The sequence below is a fragment of the Microcaecilia unicolor genome, chromosome 9 (genome assembly GCF_901765095.1).
Source record: "Microcaecilia unicolor chromosome 9, aMicUni1.1, whole genome shotgun sequence".
NCBI lineage: Eukaryota > Metazoa > Chordata > Amphibia > Gymnophiona > Siphonopidae > Microcaecilia > Microcaecilia unicolor.
In genome coordinates this window covers 193,129,766-193,150,780 of record NC_044039.1, presented here as the reverse complement: position 1 = coordinate 193,150,780, position 21,015 = coordinate 193,129,766, and the positions used below count along the sequence as shown (strand labels likewise).

At 47.8% G+C, this 21,015-nt stretch overlaps 1 protein-coding gene across 2 annotated transcripts in view; it reads left to right on the top strand.

Annotated features, from left to right (window-relative positions):
- Window positions 1–21,015, top strand: part of DYNC1H1 (dynein cytoplasmic 1 heavy chain 1) — a 415,182-nt gene that overhangs the window by 54,198 nt on the left and 339,969 nt on the right. For both annotated transcript variants that reach the window (XM_030213839.1, XM_030213838.1), the window contains exons 13-14: window positions 16,960–17,136; window positions 20,815–20,925. In XM_030213839.1, the coding sequence (XP_030069699.1) occupies window positions 16,960–17,136; window positions 20,815–20,925 (288 nt within the window). The remainder of the gene's footprint in view (window positions 1–16,959; window positions 17,137–20,814; window positions 20,926–21,015) is intronic.

Here is a 21,015-nt window from a genome sequence, read left to right as displayed (position 1 = left end):
GGTGGGATACCGGTGTCGGAAATGATATTTCAAGCGGACGAGTTGGAGAAACTTACTGACTTCACGGTAATCCTGGAGGACGTAATGGGACAGTTCAGCAAACTGAAGAGTAGCAAATCTGGACCGGATGGTATTCATCCTAGAGTACTGATAGAACTGAAAAATTAGCTTGCGGAGCTACTGTTAGCGATATGCAATTTATCCTTGAAATCGAGCATGGTACCGGAAGATTGGAGGGTGGCCAATGTAACGCCAATTTTCAAAAAAGGTTCCGGGGGAGAACCGGGAAATTATAGACCGGTGAGTCTGACGTCGGTGCCAGGGAAAATGGTAGAGGCTATTATTAAAAACAAAATTACAGCGCACTTCCAAGGACCTGGATTACTGATACCAAGTCAGCACGGCTTTTGTGTGGGAAAATCTTGCCTGACCAATTTACTTCAGTTCTTTGAAGGAGTAAACAAACATGTGGACAAAGGGGAGCCGGTTGATATTGTGTATCTGGATTTTCAAAAGGTGTTTGACAATGATAAGTAGTAGTAGTAGTAGTACCTCATGAAAGGCTACAGAGGAAATTGGAGGGTCATGGGATAGGAGGAAATGTCCTATTGTGGATTAAAAACTGGTTGATGGATAGGAAACAGAGAGTGGGGTTAAATGGGCAGTATTCACAATGGAGAAGGGTGGGTAGTTGGGTTCCTTAGGGGTCTGTGCTAGGACCGCTGCTTTTTAATATATTTATAAATGATTTAGAGATGGGAGTAACTGGCGAGGTAATTAAATTTGCTGATGACACAAAGTTATTCAAAGTTGTTAACTCGCGACAGGATTGTGAAAAACTACAGAAGGACCTTACGAGACTGGGAGACTGGGCGGCTAAATGGCAGATGACGTTCAGTGTGAGCAAGTGCAAGGTGATGCATGTGGGAAAAAAGAACCCAAATTATAGCTATGTCATGCAAAGTTCCACGTTAGGAGTTACGAACCAAGAAAGGGATCTGGGTGTCGTCAATAATACACTGAAACCTGCTCAGTGTACTGCTGTGGCTAGGAAAGCTAATAGAATGTTGGGTATTATTAGGAAAGATATGGAAAACAGGTGTGAGGATGTTATAATGCCGTTGTATGGCTCCATGGTGCGACCGCACCTTGAGTATTGCGTTCAATTCTGGTCGCCACATCTCAAGAAAGATATAGTAGAATTTGAAAAGGTGCAGCGAAAGGCGACTAAAATGATAGTGGGGATGGGACGACTTCCCTATGAAGAAAGACTAAGGAGGTTAGAGATGGCTGAGGGGGAGACATGATAGAGGTATATAAAATAATGAGTGGAGTGGAACAGGTGGATGTGAAGCGTCTGTTCACGCTTTACAAAAATACTAGGACTAGGGGGGCATGCGATGAAACTACAGTGTAGTAAATTTAAAACAAACCGGAGAAATTTTTCTTCACCCAACGCATAATTAAATTCTGGCATTCGTTGCCGGAGAACGTGGTGAAGGCGGTTAGCTTGGCAGAGTTTAAAAAGGGGTTAGGTGGTTTCCTAAAGGACAAGTCCATAAACCACTACTAAATGGACTAGGGAAAAATCCACAGTTCCAGGAATAACATGTATAGAATGTTTGTACGTTTGGGAAGCTTGCCAGGTGCCCTTGGCCTGGATTGGCCGCTGTTGTGGACAGGATGCTGGGCTCGATGGATCCTTGGTCTTTTCCCAGTGTGGCATCTTTAGATTGAGCAGGGACTGTCCTTCTTTGTTAAACTGTACAGTGCTGTGTAACCCTAGTAGCGCTCTAGAAATGTTAAGTAGTAGTAGTAGTACTTATGTACTTATGAGTTATGGTTATTATACCCAGGAGCTCAAGGCCTCATTTCCTCTGCTATACGAGTTTCTTCAGGTTTTAATAGAAATCAAGCAAAATAAAACATGGACGAGAAAATAAGATGATACCTTTTTTTTATTGGACAGTGGAGGAGTGGCCTAGTGGTTAGGGTGGTGGACTTTGGTCCTGGGGAACTGAGGAACTGAGTTTGATTCCCAGCACAGGCAGCTCCTTGTGACTCTGGGCAAGTCACTTTACCCTCCATTGCCTGCCGCATTGAGCCTGCCATGAGTGGGAAAGCGCGGGGTACAAATGTAACAAAAATAAATAAATAAATACATTTCTCCGAGGACAAGCAGGCTGCTTGTTCTCACTGATGGGTGACGTCCTCGGCAGCCCCTCCAATCGGAATCTTCCTAGCACAGTCCTTTGCTAGCTCTCGCGCGCCCGCGCGCACCGCGCATGCGCGGCCGTCTTCCCGCCCGAAACCGGCTCGAGCCGGCCAGTCTTCTTTCGTCCGCACTCGGTACGGCTGTGTTTTTTGCCGTGTTGAGCCCCGGAGAGTCGACCTCGCGCGTCCGTTATTTAATCGACGTGTTTTTTCTTCGGAAAAGTTTTCTTTCGTTCGGAAAGTGCTCCGGAAACCCCCTTGGGTTTCGTTTGCCCCTTCCCGTATTTCCAGTTTTTGCCCCGGTAAGTTTTCTTTCGTTGTCGGGGTAGGCCTCTTTTCGGCCTCGGTCGAGATTTTTCTCCCTTAAAGTTTTGGTGCTCCAAATTCGTCATTTCGGATTTTGACTTCGCCGGCGTGATTTTTCCGCCCATGACATCGAAGCTTTCCAGCGGCTTCAAGAAGTGCACCCAGTGCGCCCGGGTAATCTCGCTCACTGATAGGCACTCTTCGTGTCTTCAGTGTCTGGGGGCCGAGCACCGTCCCCAGAACTGTAGTCTGTGTTCCCTCTTACAAAGGCGGACTCAAGTAGCGAGATTGGCCCAGTGGAACGTTTTGTTCTCGGGCTCTTCGTCGGCATCGGGGTCATCGTGTGCATCGACGTCATCAGCGTCCAGACCTTCTTCCTTGGCTGCCAGTGCATCGAGTGCATCGAGGCATCGGCCCTCTGCATCGGCGCCGAGACATCGGATAGCTGCATCGACGTTGGTGGTACCGGGACCTCATCTCCTGATGTCGTCGGACGGTGGTGCATCGAGTGGAGTGCAGGTGAGGGCTGTCCATTCCCCTGCTGGTGGCGGTGAGCCCTCGGGTGGGTCTCCTCCTACCCTGAGGGCTCCTGCGGTACAGCCCCCCCGAGACCGACCTCCTTCGGCCTCGGCCCCGAGGAAGCGACGGATGGATTCTACGTCCTCCTCGTCGGTGCCGGGGAGCTCCGGTGACATGCTTCGGAAGAAGTCGAAGAAGCATCGACACCGGTCTCCTCCCCGCGTCGGCACCGAGAGCTCTGGGTCGCCGAGGGAGTCGGCACCCAGCAGGCATCGGCACCGAGAGGACCGCTCACCCTCTGTTCAGGAGGTGTCGATGCGCTCCACTCTGGACAGCCCGGAACAGCCTCCACGCCCGGAACAGGTTCTGACGTCGACGCCTGCATCGACCTCCATGCCTTTCTCTGCAGCCGCTCTGAACGAGAGCCTCCGGGCCGTTCTCCCAGAGATTCTGGGAGAGCTGTTGCGCCCTACCCCTCCGGTACCGGCGGTGCTTGCGCCTCCGGTACCGTCGAGCGTGGCGCCGGCTGGCCCATCGCCCGGGGTGAGGTCCCCGACGTCAGTACCGCGTGCCGACTGCGGCCACCTCCCAGGAGGGCTCCCCGACTACGTCGGCGGAGGGAGCTTCGCCGATGCAGGCGAGGGAGTCTACCTCTCGACGCCCCCATCGTGGACGTGGCTCCACGGAGTCGAGCCGGGCACGGTTGCAGACGCAGGTCCGTGAACTTGTGTCTGACACCGAGGGTGAGGCCTCGTGGGAGGAAGAAGAAGACCCCAGATATTTCTCTGACGAGGAGTCTGAGGGTCTACCTTCTGATCCCACTCCCTCTCCTGAAAGACAGCTTTCTCCTCCCGAGAGTCTGTCTTTTGCTTCCTTTGTCCGGGAGATGTCTACGGCCATCCCCTTCCCGGTGGTTGTGGAGGACGAGCCCAGGGCTGAAATGTTTGAGCTCCTGGACTATCCTTCTCCACCTAAGGAAGCGTCCACTGTTCCCCTGCACCATGTCCTCAAAAAGACATTGCTGGCGAACTGGACCAAGCCTTTAACTAATCCCCACATCCCCAAGAAGATCGAGTCCCAGTACCGGATCCATGGGGACCCAGAGCTGATGCGCACTCAGTTGCCTCACGACTCTGGAGTTGTGGATCTGGCCCTAAAGAAGGCTAAGAGTTCTAGGGAGCATGCTTCGGCGCCCCCGGGCAAAGACTCTAGAACCTTAGACTCCTTTGGGAGGAAGGCCTACCATTCCTCTATGCTCGTGGCCAAAATTCAGTCTTACCAGCTCTACACGAGCATACACATGCGGAACAATGTGCGACAGTTGGCGGGCTTGGTTGATGCTCTTCCCCCTGAGCAAGCCAAGCCTTTTCAGGAGGTGGTCAGGCAGCTGAAGGCGTGCAGAAAATTCCTGGCCAGAGGAGTTTATGACACTTTTGATGTTGCGTCCAGGGCCGCTGCTCAAGGTGTGGTGATGCGCAGGCTCTCATGGCTGCATGCCGCCGACCTGGAGAATAGAATCCAGCAGCGGATTGCGGACTCGCCTTGCCGTGCGGACAACATTTTTGGAGAAAAAGTCGAGCAGGTGGTAGAGTCTCTCCACCAGCGGGACACCGCATTCGACAAGTTCTCCCGCCGGCAGCCTTCAGCTTCTACCTCTACAGGTAGACGATTTTTCGGGGGAAGGAAGACTGTTCCCTATACTTCTGGTAAGCGTAGGTACAATCCTCCTTCCCGACAGCCTGCGGCCCAGGCTAAGCCCCAGCGCGCTCGCTCTCGTCAGCAGCGTGCGCCTCAGCAAGGCCCCGCGGCTCCCCAGCAAAAGCAAGGGGCGAGCTTTTGACTGGCTCCAGCAGAGCATAGCCGACATCCAAGTGTCAGTGTCGGGCGACCTGCCAGTCGGAGGGAGGTTGAAAGCTTTTCACCAAAGGTGGCCTCTCATAACCTCCGATCAGTGGGTTCTGCAAATAGTCCGGCAAGGATACACCCTCAATTTGGCTTCCAAACCTCCAAATTGTCCACCGGGAGCTCAGTCCTACAGCTTCCAGCACAAGCAGGTACTTGCAGAGGAACTCTCCGCCCTTCTCAGCGCCACTGCGGTCGAGCCCGTGCCATCCGGGCAAGAAGGGCTGGGATTCTATTCCAGGTACTTCCTTGTGGAAAAGAAAACAGGGGGGATGCGTCCCATCCTAGACCTAAGGGCCCTGAACAAATATCTCGTAAAAGAAAAGTTCAGGATGCTTTCCCTGGGCACCCTTCTCCCCATGATTCAGCAAAACGATTGGCTATGCTCTCTGGACTTGAAGGATGCCTACACTCACATCCCGATACTGCCAGCTCACAGGCAGTATCTGCGATTTCAGTTGGGCACACGCCACTTCCATTACTGTGTGCTACCCTTTGGGCTCGCCTCTGCGCCCAGGGTGTTCACAAAGTGCCTAGCTGTGGTAGCAGCGGCGCTTCGCAGGCTGGGGGTGCATGTGTTCCCATATCTCGACGATTGGCTGGTGAAGAACACATCCGAGGCAGGAGCCCTGCAGTCCATGCAGATGTCTATTCGCCTCCTGGAGCTACTGGGGTTTGTGATAAATTATCCAAAGTCCCATCTTCTCCCAGTGCAGAAGCTCGAATTCATAGGAGCTCTGCTGGATTCTCGGACGGCTCGCGCCTATCTCCCAGAGGCGAGGGCCAACAACTTGTTGTCCCTCGTCTCGCGGGTGCGAACGTCCCAGCAGATCACAGCTCGGCAGATGTTGAGATTGCTGGGCCACATGGCCTCCACAGTTCATGTGACTCCCATGGCCCGTCTTCACATGAGATCTGCTCAATGGACCCTAGCCTCCCAGTGGTTTGAGGCTGCTGGGGGTCTAGAAGACGTGATCCACCTGTCCACGAGTTTTCTCGAATCCCTGTATTGGTGGACAATCTGGTCCAATTTGACTCTGGGACGTCCTTTCCAAATTCCTCAGCCACAAAAAGTGCTGACAACGGATGCGTCTCTCCTGGGGTGGGGAGCTCATGTCGATGGGCTTCACACCCAAGGAAGCTGGTCCCTCCAGGAACGCGGTCTACAGTTCAATCTCCTGGAGTTGCGAGCGATCTGGAACGCCCTGAAGGCTTTCAGAGATCGGCTGTCCCTCCAAATTATCCAAATTCAGACAGATAACCAGGTTGCCATGTACTATGTCAACAAGCAGGGGGGCACCGGATCTCACCCCCTGTGTCAGGAAGCCGTCAGCATGTGGCTCTGGGCTCGCCGTCAAGGCATGGTGCTCCAAGCCACATATCTGGCAGGCGTAAACAACAGTCTGGCCGACAGGTTGAGCAGGATTATGCAACCTCACGAGTGGTCGCTCAATTCCCGAGTGGTGCGCCAGATCTTCCAAGCGTGGGGCACCCCCTTGGTGGATCTCTTCGCATCTCGAGTGAACCACAAAGTCCCTCAGTTCTGTTACAGGCTTCAGGCCAACGGCAGACTGGCATCGGATGCCTTCCTCCTGGATTGGGGGGAAGGCCTGCTGTATGCTTATCCTCCCATTCCTCTGGTGGGGAAGACTTTGTTGAAACTCAAACAAGACCGAGGCACCATGATTCTGATTGCTCCTTTTTGGCCGCGTCAGATCTGGTTCCCTCTTCTTCTGGAGTTATCCTCCGAAGAACCGTGGAGATTGGAGTGTTTTCCGACCCTCATCACGCAGAACGAAGGGGCTCTTCTGCATCCCAGCCTCCGGTCCTTGGCTCTCACGGCCTGGATGTTGAGAGCGTAGACTTTGCCTCTTTGGGTCTGTCAGAGGGTGTCTCCCGCATCTTGCTTGCTTCCAGGAAAGACTCCACTAAGAGAAGTTACTTCTTCCATTGGAGGAGGTTTGCCGTCTGGTGTGACAGCAAGGCCCTAGATCCTCGCTCTTGTCCTACACAGACCCTGCTTGAATACCTTCTGCACTTGTCTGAGTCTGGTCTCAAGACCAACTCTGTAAGAGTTCACCTTAGTGCAATCAGTGCATACCATTACCGTGTGGAAGGTAAGCCGATCTCAGGACAGCCTTTAGTTGTTCGCTTCATGAGAGGTTTGCTTTTGTCAAAGCCCCCTGTCAAGCCTCCTACAGTGTCATGGGATCTCAATGTCGTTCTCACCCAGCTGATGAAACCTCCTTTTGAGCCACTGAACTCCTGCCATCTGAAGTACTTGACCTGGAAGGTCATTTTCTTGGTGGCAGTTACTTCAGCTCGTAGAGTCAGTGAGCTTCAGGCCCTGGTAGCCCAGGCCACTTACACCAAATTTCATCATAACAGAGTAGTCCTCCGCACTCACCCTAAGTTCCTGCCAAAGGTTGTGTCGGAGTTCCATCTGAACCAGTCAATTGTCTTGCCAACTTTCTTTCCCCGTCCTCATTCCTGCCCTGCTGAACGTCAGCTGCACACATTGGACTGCAAGAGAGCATTGGCCTTCTACCTGGAGCGGACACAGCCCCACAGACAGTCCGCCCAATTGTTTGTTTCTTTTGATCCCAATAGGAGGGGAGTGGCTGTAGGGAAACGCACCATATCCAATTGGCTAGCAGATTGCATTTCCTTCACTTACGCCCAGGCGGGGCTGGCTCTTGAGGGTCATGTCACGGCTCATAATGTTAGAGCCATGGCTGCGTCGGTAGCCCACTTGAAGTCAGCCTCCATTGAAGAAATTTGCAAAGCTGCGACGTGGTCATCTGTCCACACATTCACATCTCATTACTGCCTGCAGCAGGATACCCGACGCGACAGTCGGTTCGGGCAGTCAGTTCTTCAGAACCTGTTTGGGCTTTAGGATCCAACTCCACCCCCGAGGGCCCTGTTTATTCTGTTCCAGGCTGCACTCTCAGTTAGTTGGTAAATTTTTTAGGTCAATCTCAGTTATGTCCTCGCCGTTGCGAGGCCCAATTGACCATGGTTGTTGTTTTGAGTGAGCCTGGGGGCTAGGGATACCCCATCAGTGAGAACAAGCAGCCTGCTTGTCCTCGGAGAAAGCGAATGCTACATACCTGTAGAAGGTATTCTCCGAGGACAGCAGGCTGATTGTTCTCACAAACCCGCCCGCCTCCCCTTTGGAGTTGTGTCTTCCCTTGAACTGTATTGTCTTGCTACATACTGGACTGGCCGGCTCGAGCCGGTTTCGGGCGGGAAGACGGCCGCGCATGCGCGGTGCGCGCGGGCGCGCGAGAGCTAGCAAAGGACTTTGCTAGGAAGATTCTGATTGGAGGGGCTGCCGAGGACGTCACCCATCAGTGAGAACAATCAGCCTGCTGTCCTCGGAGAATACCTTCTACAGGTATGTAGCATTCGCTTTCTTGATTAGCTTTCGAAGGTTGCCCTTCTTCCTCAGATCGGAAATAAGCAAATGTGGTAGCAGATAGTATATATGAGAGAAACATCAAAGCATTACTTTGACAGTCTGACAGAGTGGGAGGGTGGGGGTATGCATGGGGACATCAAAGCATTTCATTGATATTCTAACAGAATGGGTGTTGGTAGGTGAGAGGAGGGTAATAAACAGAGAAATAGAGAAATACAGCTTTATGTTTTATAATGAGTTAGAAAACCCAGATCCTTCTTAAGTCCTGTTTGTTGGGTGTCAAAATATTCAATATTCTTATTTCAAAGATCTTACCTTCCTGTATTGTTTTAAAATTACCTTTCAGTATTCTTACTGTGAAATCACTGGTGCAGAGTTCTGGTCTTGTGAAGTGTTGGCCCACAGGGGTGGGGGCCTGACTGGCACCGGCTATTTTCATGTGATGTCTGTGCAGATTGAATCTTGTCTTAAGCATCTGGCCTGTTTTCTTCATGTTTTATAAAGCTCCCCTGATATGTTAGCCTGGGAGCAGAATCTGGGGTGGAATACTCTGGTTCCCAACAGAAAGACATTCTAATGCTTACTCACAAGGCTAATGTTAACATTCTCATGTGATAGCACATTTCTAAAGCCGAATTATACAAGTTGAAGTTGGTCTCTTCTGACAGTGCTGGAGAGGCTGCAGTGGTATAGGTTCTGTTCCATGCAGGTCCAACCTACATGAACACTCACTGTGCGTATACCCTCTTCACACCACCTCTATGATGAGGAAGACTTACCCAAATGATTGTCACACAATCAGTTATCACTAAAGCACAATTCTCTTTATTTTCTTACTTGAATCCGCAGACAATTGCCAAAAGCAAGGGCAGAGTACAAGCAGCTAGTAAAACATATAGATAGAAAAGTTAGAAGTGGGGAGCTAGGTGATAATCAGCTCCCTAACCACCTCCTAGACCCCCTTTCCCCCGGACTAAGAATGGTTCCTTCTTTTTATAAGTTTCTGTCTGTCTTTATGTCCCATAGCTCTCATATGCCTGTCTATCTTGTATCACCAATCATTTCTAATGTAGTCACTAATTCCACCCATGTTCCAGAATGATCTTTCCCACCTTCTATCTTGTTTCTGTGTCCCGGCCAGCTACAGTTTTTTTTTTTCTAAATTCCTAACATTTCGGAGTCAGCTCCTGGTACCTTCCTTATGTACTTAAAATACAAGCTGAGGATGCTGTAGCAATAATGAGCAGATGTTAAAGCATGTATCTCCATACAGGCTTTAGTGCAATTCATATGTGTAAGTCCCTTTCCAGAAGAATTTATAACTTCACCAATTTTGTCATACTCAAAGTGCACCGATTGCTGCATAACTTCACCAGCACAGTCATACATGTCGCGCATGTTGATTTTAACGGATCCTTTTGTAATAACCATGTCTCTAATGCTAACTATTTGACAATCCATGTCTGCACAATCGTCTGCCTGGTTTTTCTTAGTTAACTGGTCAGGCCTTTGGCCTGGGCTGGCTTGCCTGTCTGACAACCACAAGAATTCTCTATTTCATCTGTGATGGGCATACCTGGTTGTGTGAGAGCTGTCGAAGATGGTGGCACTTGAGATGTCCTTAATTTTCAAGCAACCTTTTATTGTAGTTCCTGACTCTTGTTGTAGGGGAAGGGGTTCTTGGGGGCTTCAAATTTATTTACGCTACCAAGCTGCCAGGAGGGTTCTTTAACATGGTTACTATAGAAGCTTTATGCAGCAAGGATGAACAAATGCTCTAGAAAACCATCAACCTAGAACCAATTATCCTTGTATCTTAAAGGCCTTTGATTGTAGGAGAAGGGGAATGAAGGGGAGGGATGGTGGGTGGGGGAGGTGGTAGGAAGGGGATACAATGAAGGTTCAATTTTTTGTTTTGTTTTTGGTATCATGGTACCTGATTATATGTACTTTCTGTTTTATATATGTTTGGATTTTGTGATACACAGGGGATCCTTTGTTTGAACTTTAAATAAAATGAAAATACCAAAAGAAAATCATGGTACAATAACCCCAGCCAAAAGCTGGAGTTTTTATCATGCCAGGAGCATCAGTCCTCAAAGCCACAGCCTAATGATACAGTCCTATAAACTCTGGCTGGGAGCAATTCTGAATCCCCAACATTTGCCCTGTTCTCTCCCCCCCCCCCTCCCCCACCCCCCCCCCAGTAGGGCCTACAATTACTTTCATTGGTGGTCCAGTGGTCATTGCTTGTGAGTGATCCCCAGTATCTCCTGCCCTTGCCAGTGCTATCTTCAAAATAGCCCAGGGGTCTTTATCAGGGGTGGGGAATGGGAGATGATATCGGTGACGTTTGGAGAAGCTCTGAGGGCCCCTGTAAGATATGGCCTGGGAGCATCAGGCTGCAGCTTTGAGGCCTAATGTTCACTAGCTTCTGGAATAACCCTGCTTGCAAGATGACCTGCAAGCAGCATTATTCCTTCACCACAGTAGTCAGCAGCCTGCGGGTTGAGACTCGTAGGAAATCAAGGTACGTTAAAAGCTTGCCTTTTACAATACTTTGATAACTCCCCCCCTCCCTCGGGGCCTATTAAGCTTTGTGTCACTTAATAGATCGATTTAACAGTTAGCTGTTAACCCAGTAGAGAGCATGGATTAGTTAATGTGGCAGTAGTTAGCGAGTTAAACTAGCAGATAAAGTGTAGTGTGTACTTAAAAAAAACAACACAAAAACCACATAGTTAACTGAATGAGAAATGGATGTGAATGCCCCAACAGAGCACAGTTTTGTAGTTACTATATGATAATTTTGAAAAGTGTATATTAACTGCAAAATCTTACCGTATATAGAGGGTATTTTTATATAGTCATTTTCATGTGTATGTTGCCTACACTGTAAAAGTAATACAATGTGTGCTTTGCCAGTAAGCATGTAGAGGGGCCGTGAATTATAACATTTGACAATTTATGTGCATACTTAATCTGCAGTTGAGTTTTCTGTGTTTAATGTAGGTACAATTTCTGTTGCTTACCCTAGGATTTGAAGAGAGGCAGGTGCCTCTACATCTATATAAGTAACATCTTAAGTGTGTGTTTCCATAGCGTCCCACTGATCAATCCAGAGACTTGTGGGTTATATCCCTCTGCCAGGAGGCGGAGATAGAACTTCAAAGGTTCAGCATATATGGACGTGCAGCCAGCTTAACCTCAATATTCTTTCTATCTAAGGTTGGCATACATGAGCATGTGCAGCCAACTTAACCTCAATATTCTCTCTATTTAGCGGGTGGAGGGTACATAGTGTGCACCTCTGATTTGATCTGGCTCCTGGCCCATCCCTCGGGTTCAGTAGAGCCTGGATTGGGGTTTGAGGTTCCAGCCTTAGGCGTTCAGGGTATACCTGGTGAGGCCAGGTCCCTCTCTTCCCCCTCCCCACTGACCCCCCCCCCCCCCTCGCTCTCTCTTGGCTCTTCCTGAGTGTTTTTTTTTTCACTGCCCTGTTAGTGGTTTTCTGTCTCCAGCCGGCTCTCCTGCATTAAAAAAAAAAAAAGTAAGTGGCTGTAGAGAACGGCAGACTCATGTAGAGTATTTGAAAAAAAGGAGGGCCAACCGAGGGAGCGCTGTTTGGCGCTAGGACCGATGTTGGGGGTGTTTTCTTTTCAGCAATATCAGCGTCTTATGCTGTGAAGCACTGCTGCAGGTGCGGGAGCTGGAGAGTAGTTTCTGGAGGGTGCGAGACTTGTGTGCGCCAAGCCATACTGGATTTGCCATGTTTGGTTCGGTAGCTCTTTCCTGCCCTGGAAGAGTTCGGGGTATAGGGGGAGCCATCTTGGGTGTGCAGGGGAAGATGGGGTCCCGTTTTCCCCAGAATTTGTGCTTCTAATGCACAAAGCCTTTTTGTTGAAGCACTGAGGGGCTTCCCAGCTTTCTGATTTTTCTCCTGTGCCTGAAGCACTGTCTTGTCAGCAGCCCCCTTTGCTCAAGGGACCGCGGTTTGGGTCTGTTACTAATTTGGATGTGGTCTCCGTTGTCTCAGATGCAGATGATGGTAGTCTCCCCGGGGATTCCCCTACTAGTGCCTCGGCTGCCTTGGAAGAAGGTGAACTGCCGCCTGGAGGAGGGGGATGACCCCACGGCGGCGCATCATTTTTGGAAAGACGAGCTTCCCGCCTTTATTGTCTGGGTGCATGAAGTTTTAAATATTCCCCGGTTTCCACCGTCGGCCTCTCATGCACCCCTTCTATTATGCCAGGGACAAAAAGCTCCCCTAAGTCGTTCTGTGTTCATGAGGCCATGGAAGTCCTCATTTCCACACAATGGGACACGCCAGAATCTGGTCTAAGGGTGGCACAGGCGATGTCACGCCTTTACGCTCTTCCTGAATCAGATTTGAAGTCCTTGAAACTCTCCATGGTGAATTCCCTGATCACTAAAAAGACGACACTTCCAGTGGAGGGGGGAGGGCATGGCTCTTAAAGACCCACAGGATTGTAAGTTGGAGTCTTCCCTCAAATTGTCTCTTGAAGTGGTATCGCTCAGCCTCCAGGTGTCCGTATGTGGGTCGTATGCAGCACATGCCTGCCTTTCCTGGGTTCAAAAGGCTTCTTCCACAGATGAGCATGTTAGTTTCTAGCCGGCCTTGAAGTTGGGCTTGGCTTTCTTGGCAGATCTTCTGCATGATCTGCTTTGGGCATTGGCCAAGGGAGTCTCCTTGGCAGTTGCAGCTCGCCACTGGAACTGGTTGAGACATTGGGAGGCTGATGGTAGCTTCTAAATCGCGCCTTGCGAGATTGCCTTTTCGGGACAAACTGCTCTTTGAGGAGGATTTGGAAAATATTGTTAAGGCTCTTGGTGACTCCAAGGGTCAACGTCTCCCTGAAGATAGGACCAGGGTGAGTTTCCATGCTGTATTCTCTCGCTTCTGCTTCAGAGATGCAAAGTGTTACCGGCCTGGCCGTTATGGAGCCTTCCAAGACCTTGTTTTGCGCAGAAGTTGCAGCCCTTTTGAGGGGAGCGCCGTCCAGCTACTTCCGGATCTAGAGCACAGCCTGCTTCTAGAGCTTCCCAATGATGGAGCCCTGCTCCATCCCCAGTCAATAATTGGGAGACGACTGTCCTGTTTTCTGGGGGAATGGACTAGGGTAATTTCAGACGACTGGATCTTGGAGGTTATCCAAGATAGCTACAAACTAGTTTGCCTGTCCTCTGGCAGATTTGTTCTTAGAGTCGCCCTGCAAGACTGCCACCAATGGGGCAGCGGTCTGGGAGACCCCTGCCAACTTGCTGCGGCTAGGAGCAGTTTGGCCTGTACCGCAGTTGGAGTTAGGCCTCAGCCGTTACTCCATTTATTTCGTGGTGCCCAAGAAGGACGGCTCTTCTCATCCGATTCTCTATCTCAAGGATGTAAACAAAGCCTTGTGGGTTCATCACTTTCAGATGGAAACTTTGTGGTCGGTTATTGCAGTGGTGCAGCTGGAAGAGTTCTTGACCACCCTCGGCCTCAAGGAGGTGTATTTGCACATTCCTATTTGGCCTCCCCATCAGTGTTTCCTTCGTTTTGCGCTTCTCAGTCAGCATTCCAGTTCCAGTCTATGCCCTTCAGACTACCGTAGCTACAGCGTCCAGGACGTTCTCCAAGGTCATGGTGGTTGTGGCAGTCTTCCTCCGAAAGGAGGGAGTTCAAGTCCATCCCTGTGTCAATGATTGGCTCAGTTGGGCGCCATCTTACGAGGAGAGTCGATGGGCGACAGAATGATCAGGCTGTTGCGCTCCCTCGGGTGATCAACCTGCCTAAATTTCACTTGTCTCCCTCGCAGGCTTTGGAATACCTGGAAGTGAAGTTCGACACACAGGGATGGTGTTCCTTCCGGCAGCGCACTGGCTGTAGCTCCAAAATCAACTTGAGGGACTCTTGCGAGTTCCGGCTCCCTGGGCATGTATTTTTGTCAGGTATTGGGTTCCATGGTGGCCATATTGGATGTGGTGCTCTGGGCCAGATCCCATACGTGGCCCCTACAAGTGCTGCTACTCAGTCGTTGGTCTTATCTGTTGGAGGATTACCTGTTTCAGATTCCATGGACTTTGCATGCCCGTTTGGCTATTTGCTGGTGGTTGACCTTGAAGAACCTTTCAAGGGGTGCTCCCCTTGCGGCGCATATTGGATGGTTGTTATTACAGACACCAGCCTCTTCGGTTGGGATCGCATTGCCTCGGTCAGACAACCCAGGTGATTTGGTCCACAGTGGAGGCGTCCTAGTCAATCAACTGTTTGGCGTTGCGAGCGATTCACTTGGTGCTCTGGAATTTTCTTCCTATCCTGCAGGGCCGTCCCGTTCGAATCCTTTCGGACAATGCGATGGCGGTGACCTGTGTCAACAGATGGGGAGAGGCACAAGGAATGCTCTTATCGCGAAGGAGTCTGCTCTGTTCTATCTTTGGGCAGAGAAATGCTTGTACCTGCTCTCAGTGGCACACATTGCAGGAGCTTCTAGTGTGCAAGCAGATTTCTTCAGTTGGACCCAGCTTGATCTGGGAGAGTGAGAGCTCTCGCTGCAGGTGTTCGATCTGATGTTCTGGAGGGCCAATGCAAAAGTTCCTTGCTTTTTCAACAGAGGCAGGGAGTTCGCGTCAGTCGGGATCGATGCCTTCTCCAGCGGTGGCCCCCAGGTCTCCTGTACGTGTTTCCTCCATGGCCCATGATAGAGTAGTGGGGCAGATTGCCAGGCATCTGGGTCTGGTGATTCTGGTGACACTGGACTGACCCCAATGTCCATGGTATGCAGATCTTGTCAGGTTCCTGGACAAATCCCCTTTTGGTCTTGCGCTTGGCCCTTGAGAGGGCCAATTTTAAGTAGGAAGGGGTACCCTGACAGAGTTATTACTATTATTCTGCAGGCGCGGAAGCTCTCTGCTTTGGCTGTGTATGCTCGAGTTTGGCACACCTTTGAATCTTGGTGTTCCTTGGCGGACTTGTCGGCGGCTTTTGTCTCTGAGGCGTTCATCCTTGCCTTCTTACAGGACAGTCTTGACTAGTCTCTTTCTTTGAGTTCCTTGAAAGTCCAGGTGGCGGCCTTGACCTGTTTTTGGGGCCGCCTTCATGGCTTCTCAATTGCTGCGCACCCAGATATTGTGCGTTTTCTTCAGGTGTGTGTGTGTGTGAACAATCTGTGGCCCCCATGGTTGCCTGTCGTTCCATCTTGGAACCTGAACCTGGTATTGTGGGCACTGCAAAGGCCTCTGTTTGAGCCTTTGGGTTGTTTGTCCCTAAAGGACCTTACATTGAAGACTGTTTTGGTGGCAGTCACCTTTGCCAGGTGGGTGTCTGAGCGGCAGGCTTTGTCTTGCAGGGATCCTTTTCTCTGTTTTACGGAGACGAGCGTTTCCATTTGGACGGTTTCGTCTTTCTTACCCAAGGTGGTGTCATGTTTTCATCTTAATCAGTCTCTTGATACTGCCGGCGTTTCGCCAGGAAGACTATCCTTCCAACTTATGGACATTGCGATATCTGGAAGTCTGATGAGTTCTCTTTCGTTACCTAGAGGTCACCAATGACTTCTGTCATTCGGATCACCTTTTTGTCCTCTTTGCTGGCCGAAAGAAGGGTGAGATGGCATCGAAGGCCACGGTAGCTCGGTGGCTTCGGGAGGCAGTTAGTTTGGCTTACGTTGCCATGGATCGGTCTCCCTTGTGGTTGCGGGCACATTCTACACAAGAACAAGCTACTTGTGCTGCTGAGTATCACTTGATGTTGTTGGAGGACATTTGCAGAGCAGCCATGTGGGCTTTGGTTCATACTTTTACCAAACACTACAGATTGGACATGATGGCATGTCAGGATGCGGCCTTTGGAGCCTCAGTCCTCTCTTTAGGGGTGGCGCGGTCGCCCTACTTGAGGACTGCTTTGGTGCATCCCATAAGTCTGGATTGATCTGTAGGACACTATGGAAGGTAAAATTAGTCCTTACCTGATACTTTTCTTTCCATTAGTCCCAACAGATCAATCCAGAGGCCCACCCTTTGTTCAGTGCGTATCCTGTTTTATTGTTAGGAGTTGTTTACGGTTTGGGTTTTTTGGTTCCTGGTTTCAGACAAGTTCCTTCATTTGGTCTGTTTTTTTAAAAGAAAAAAAGGCACAGCTGCAAGTTTGAATATACTTCGTACGGAGTGTGATGCTGGTGTGTTATCTCCCGTGGGAGCAGTTGAGATGTTTGCTTGGATTTCTGGAGGCAAGAGAGGGTTGTTGATTGAATTTCTATTCTTCCACTGCTTTGGTATCGACCATTCTGAGGTTAAGCTGGCTGCACATGCCCATATATGCCAAACCTTTGAAATTCTCTATCTCCGCTGCTGGCAGAGACATAGCTCACATGTCTCTGGATTGATCTGTTGGGACTAATGGAAAGAAAATTATCAGGTAAGGACTAATTTTACCATACTTGTTCTCTTAAAATAGGTACATCCTTTCAAAATCACTTATGTCCCTTTTGAGGGTAAAGCTATGTGTAAAACATCAGTGACACAATTCATTTTTGAAAAAACACTAAAGTTCAAGTTCTAATTCCTTGTTAAATTAACTTCTACCTTTCATATTATAGGTTTGGCTGCAGTATCAGTGCTTGTGGGATATGCAAGCAGAAAACATTTACAACCGCCTTGGAGATGATTTAAATAAGTGGCAGGCTCTTCTTGTTCAGATCAGAAAAGCCAGAGGAACCTTTGATAATGCGGAAACCAGAAAGGAATTTGGGCCTGTAATCATAGATTATGGCAAGGTAATTATAGACTTAAAGATGATTTCAGTGACACAATTTGACCTATTAAATCCAAATACATTCATATTAAAGTAGGACTGATGAATAGCTGAAATATTCTTATTTCTCAGTACAATAAGGTTATATTTTTTTCCTATACGTGTTTGCAGTAAAGAGCAAGATGAGAGAATTTTCTTCAGAGTGGATGTATGGAAAGGCCTCTCAGTCAAAGTTGTGGAGACAAAGTAACAATTTAAGAGCTTGAACAGACTTTCTAATTGCAAAGAAATGAGAGGAAAGCTAGTGTTAACTGTTGTCCGTGTGGCATTTCACTAGTAATAAAATAGGACAGACTGAATCAGAGTAATGTTATCTGCTGCGAGTGTTTCTATAAATAGTAGATTTATAATTGTGCTTTGTTCAGTGCAAATACAGGGTTATCAGCTAGTAGTATGTTTGTTTTTTTTCTACATAAAGTTTGGAACAATTGGATCTAGCTTTAGCAAACTTTGTGTGGAATAGTGTCTTTTGGGGAGGGAGAGATATCAGTGAATGTTTCATCCTAGCAAGACTAATTCAGATGTATGAATTATTTCCTCCTCCCCCCAGCAGATAGTGGCAGAGAACAAAGTGCTCATGTCATCCTGTGTAAGGTGCCTTTGTAGCACCAGTTTCTAACGTCTCCAGCAGATGGCTGAGTTGCCCCAAGCAATGGTTCTCTTTTTTTGAGGCTCCTCTCCCTATGAAGGTTAGATGGGCCAGGAGCTTTAATGGCATGATGGGCAGTTTGCTGCTTATCTCCCCAACCAGTTCCCTCGTCCTCTCTACCAAACCTATCAGATGTATATCCCAATCCCTAGTGAGACTGGATCGCTGAAGTGCCGAGTGCGAGGGGATTTGGAGGTTGGGAAGTTCACTCTTGATCACCTGACCTCCAAATCCCCTCGTGCTCGGCCCTTCAGAAATCAGAGGAGACTGATCAACAGCAAAACTATAGGGAGAAACAGCAATATTTCCCGACCACAAAAAGTAGATCCAGCTGACGAAGCAACTCCAAACTACTCATCAGATGTCACCGGAAGTGATCTAACCCAGACTGTTGCTTGGACGTTGCACCGAAGGGTCTCCCTCTCTGGCGTGCAGTATTGTTTCTAACATTGTTCACAACTTTGAATGCATCCTCAAATGAATCCCCCAAAACAATTTTTTGATGCACCTGCAAATTCCAGGAAAGATTCGCACCCAGGAACCAAAAACGTACGTACCACAATGCTTGCTATGGTGGGTCTATACTATTTTTTTTTTTTTTTTTATTTTATTTTTATAAACACAGTGCATCAATGTGTGCTCGCAGGCACTTTAAACTGGCAAAATACAATTTTACTTAAAGACACAGAAATCGTAAGCTGACCCTTCCTTATTAATTAAACAATATTTTACCCGCAGAGTCCACACCCCACACTGTATTTTCCATTTTCCCCCCCCCCTCTTCCTGTCCTGCTCTCTCAGAATCATTCTCCACTCTCGCCATCCTATCCCGGACAATGGAGAGTGCCAGATTCTAAAGCTAAACGGTGTGATCAGATAAAAGAAAGTGCCCGAATCTCAAACCAAAAAGCTAAGTAGCACAATAATTCATGCCTTAGTAATTAAATATTGAAAATGATTATTTCAAAGTGGGAAAGAAAAAGAATGCATTAAAGAAAAAAATCTTTAAAAACATTAATAATATAGTAAAAAGCTAGAAATTTGAAAGCTCACTATAGAATGAAGTTTTTTAGCCCTATGATCGAATCGTGGTACGTGTCATAAATTTATATGACCGTGCACTAAACCTGGGTCATTTTACCCACGGTTTCTGAGGGCTTTTTCTTCATTTACTAAAAAGCACGTTAATTGTCACTGGAATTCCAACTGTGTATTAGGTTACTGTTTTTCTCCAGTGTTACTGCCACGTTCTATTGTTTAGTCCTATAAAGATAACAGACTTAAGACTCTCAATATGTATACTTGGGAAGAAAGGCGGGAGAGAGGGGATATGATGGAGACATTTAAATAAGCTCTGTGGCATTAATGTACAAGAGGCAAGCCTCTTTCAAATGAAGGAACACTCTGGAATGAGAGGGCATAAGATGAAGTTTAGGTTATAGGCTCAGGAGCAATCTAAGGAATTACTTTTTCACAGAAAAGGTAGTGGACGCGTGGAATCTCCTCCTAATGGAGGTGGTGGAGACGAGGATTGTGTCTGAAGTTAAGAAAACGTGGGGACAGATGTGGGATCTCTTAGGGAAAGGAGGAGATAGTTGTTGCTGTGCAGACTGGATGGGCAGTTTGGCTCTTATCTGCCATCATGTTTCTCTGTTTCTATTCAAGGAAAGTAGAGGAGTGTGGTAGCCGTGTTAGTCCACTCTTAAGGTTATCAATAGAAATCAAACAAAATAAAACATGGAAAAGAAAATAAGATGATACCTTTTTTATTGGACATAACTTAATACATTTCTTGATTAGCTTTCGAAGGTTGCCCTTCTTCGTCAGATCGGAAATAAGCAAATGTGCTAGCTGACAGTGTATATAAGTGAAAACATTCAAGCATTGCTATGATAGTCTGACAGGGTGGGAGGATGGGGGATATTCAAGGAAAGGAAATTACCAGGTAAATAACTATTATTTCCACTGTCCAAGGTTTCCATTTGAATTGTATGGGAGAAGGGGGGAGGGGAAATGCAACTTTTTCAAAAGAAATACATGAGGTGGAGGTTGAATCCAGGCTATCTAGAATGTTGCTGGTTATTTAAGCACAAGATTTTAATTTTGAGCAGTTAGTCTGGGGTGTTGCTTTCTGCAAACGTGCTATATGTAAATGATACATATAGCACGTTTGCAGAAAGCAACACACCAACCAGCAACATTCTAGATAGCCTGGATTTGTTAGAGTATTTGATTTGGCATTATTTCTGCATACATTTGTGTATTTTTTTTTCTTAAGAACTGAAATAATTTAGAAATGTAAAGGTTTTTCTGAAACTAAATATTGTACATAGGAAAACTTAGACGAGAACTGGCACAGTGGAGAGTCAGTAGCAATTAGCTGTTTCCAGTAGCTGTCTTCAGACAGCCTGTTGAGAAGCTGAGCATTAAGGAGGTCATTCTTTAACTGGGTGCCTTCTTATAGGTGCTTGAAAGACGCATAGAGAGCCTGTTCTATGATGGCATTGGGCACCCAGCTTCTGTTATAGAATGCTAGTTTGACTAGTGTAATTGCAGGCATGCCAGTACAAGGTTAGAGACCTGACATAACTGCAGGGTCGCGCATAACTTTCAGTATTTTGGAACTTAAAACATGTAAGTGGGAGGCCTACCCACTTGTATGCTACCTTTTATTTACTTCCTATGCCACTTATGCATGTCATTATAGAATAGCAGTTAGGTATTCTGCTAACACATTTGTATACTTACAAGCATAAGTGCTAGTGTACTGTAAGTTTACTTGTGCAAGGGGTATTTAAATGATGGATGCCCAGTTAGACTTGTACTTTAAATGTTATCTCCTTGATGTAACATACATAATTTCATTTTGTATTTTTAAGGTGCTGCCACATTTTTAAAGACAGTTAAAAGAAATTTAGAACCACTACTGAGACATTCCTTAAATGTTTTATTAAAAAAAAAATTACAAGCTATTTTCCTCTTTAATTGTAGGTGCAATCAAAAGTGAATTTGAAATATGATTCTTGGCATAAAGAAGTTCTCAGTAAATTTGGCCAAATGCTGGGTCAGAACATGACAGAATTCCATTCACAAATCTCAAAGGTAAGTTAAAATAGTGCCTCTTTCCCCCCCATGAAAGTTGTATTAAGCAATCATGTTTTTCAGAGGGTAATAAAACCTCAAGACAAGTTG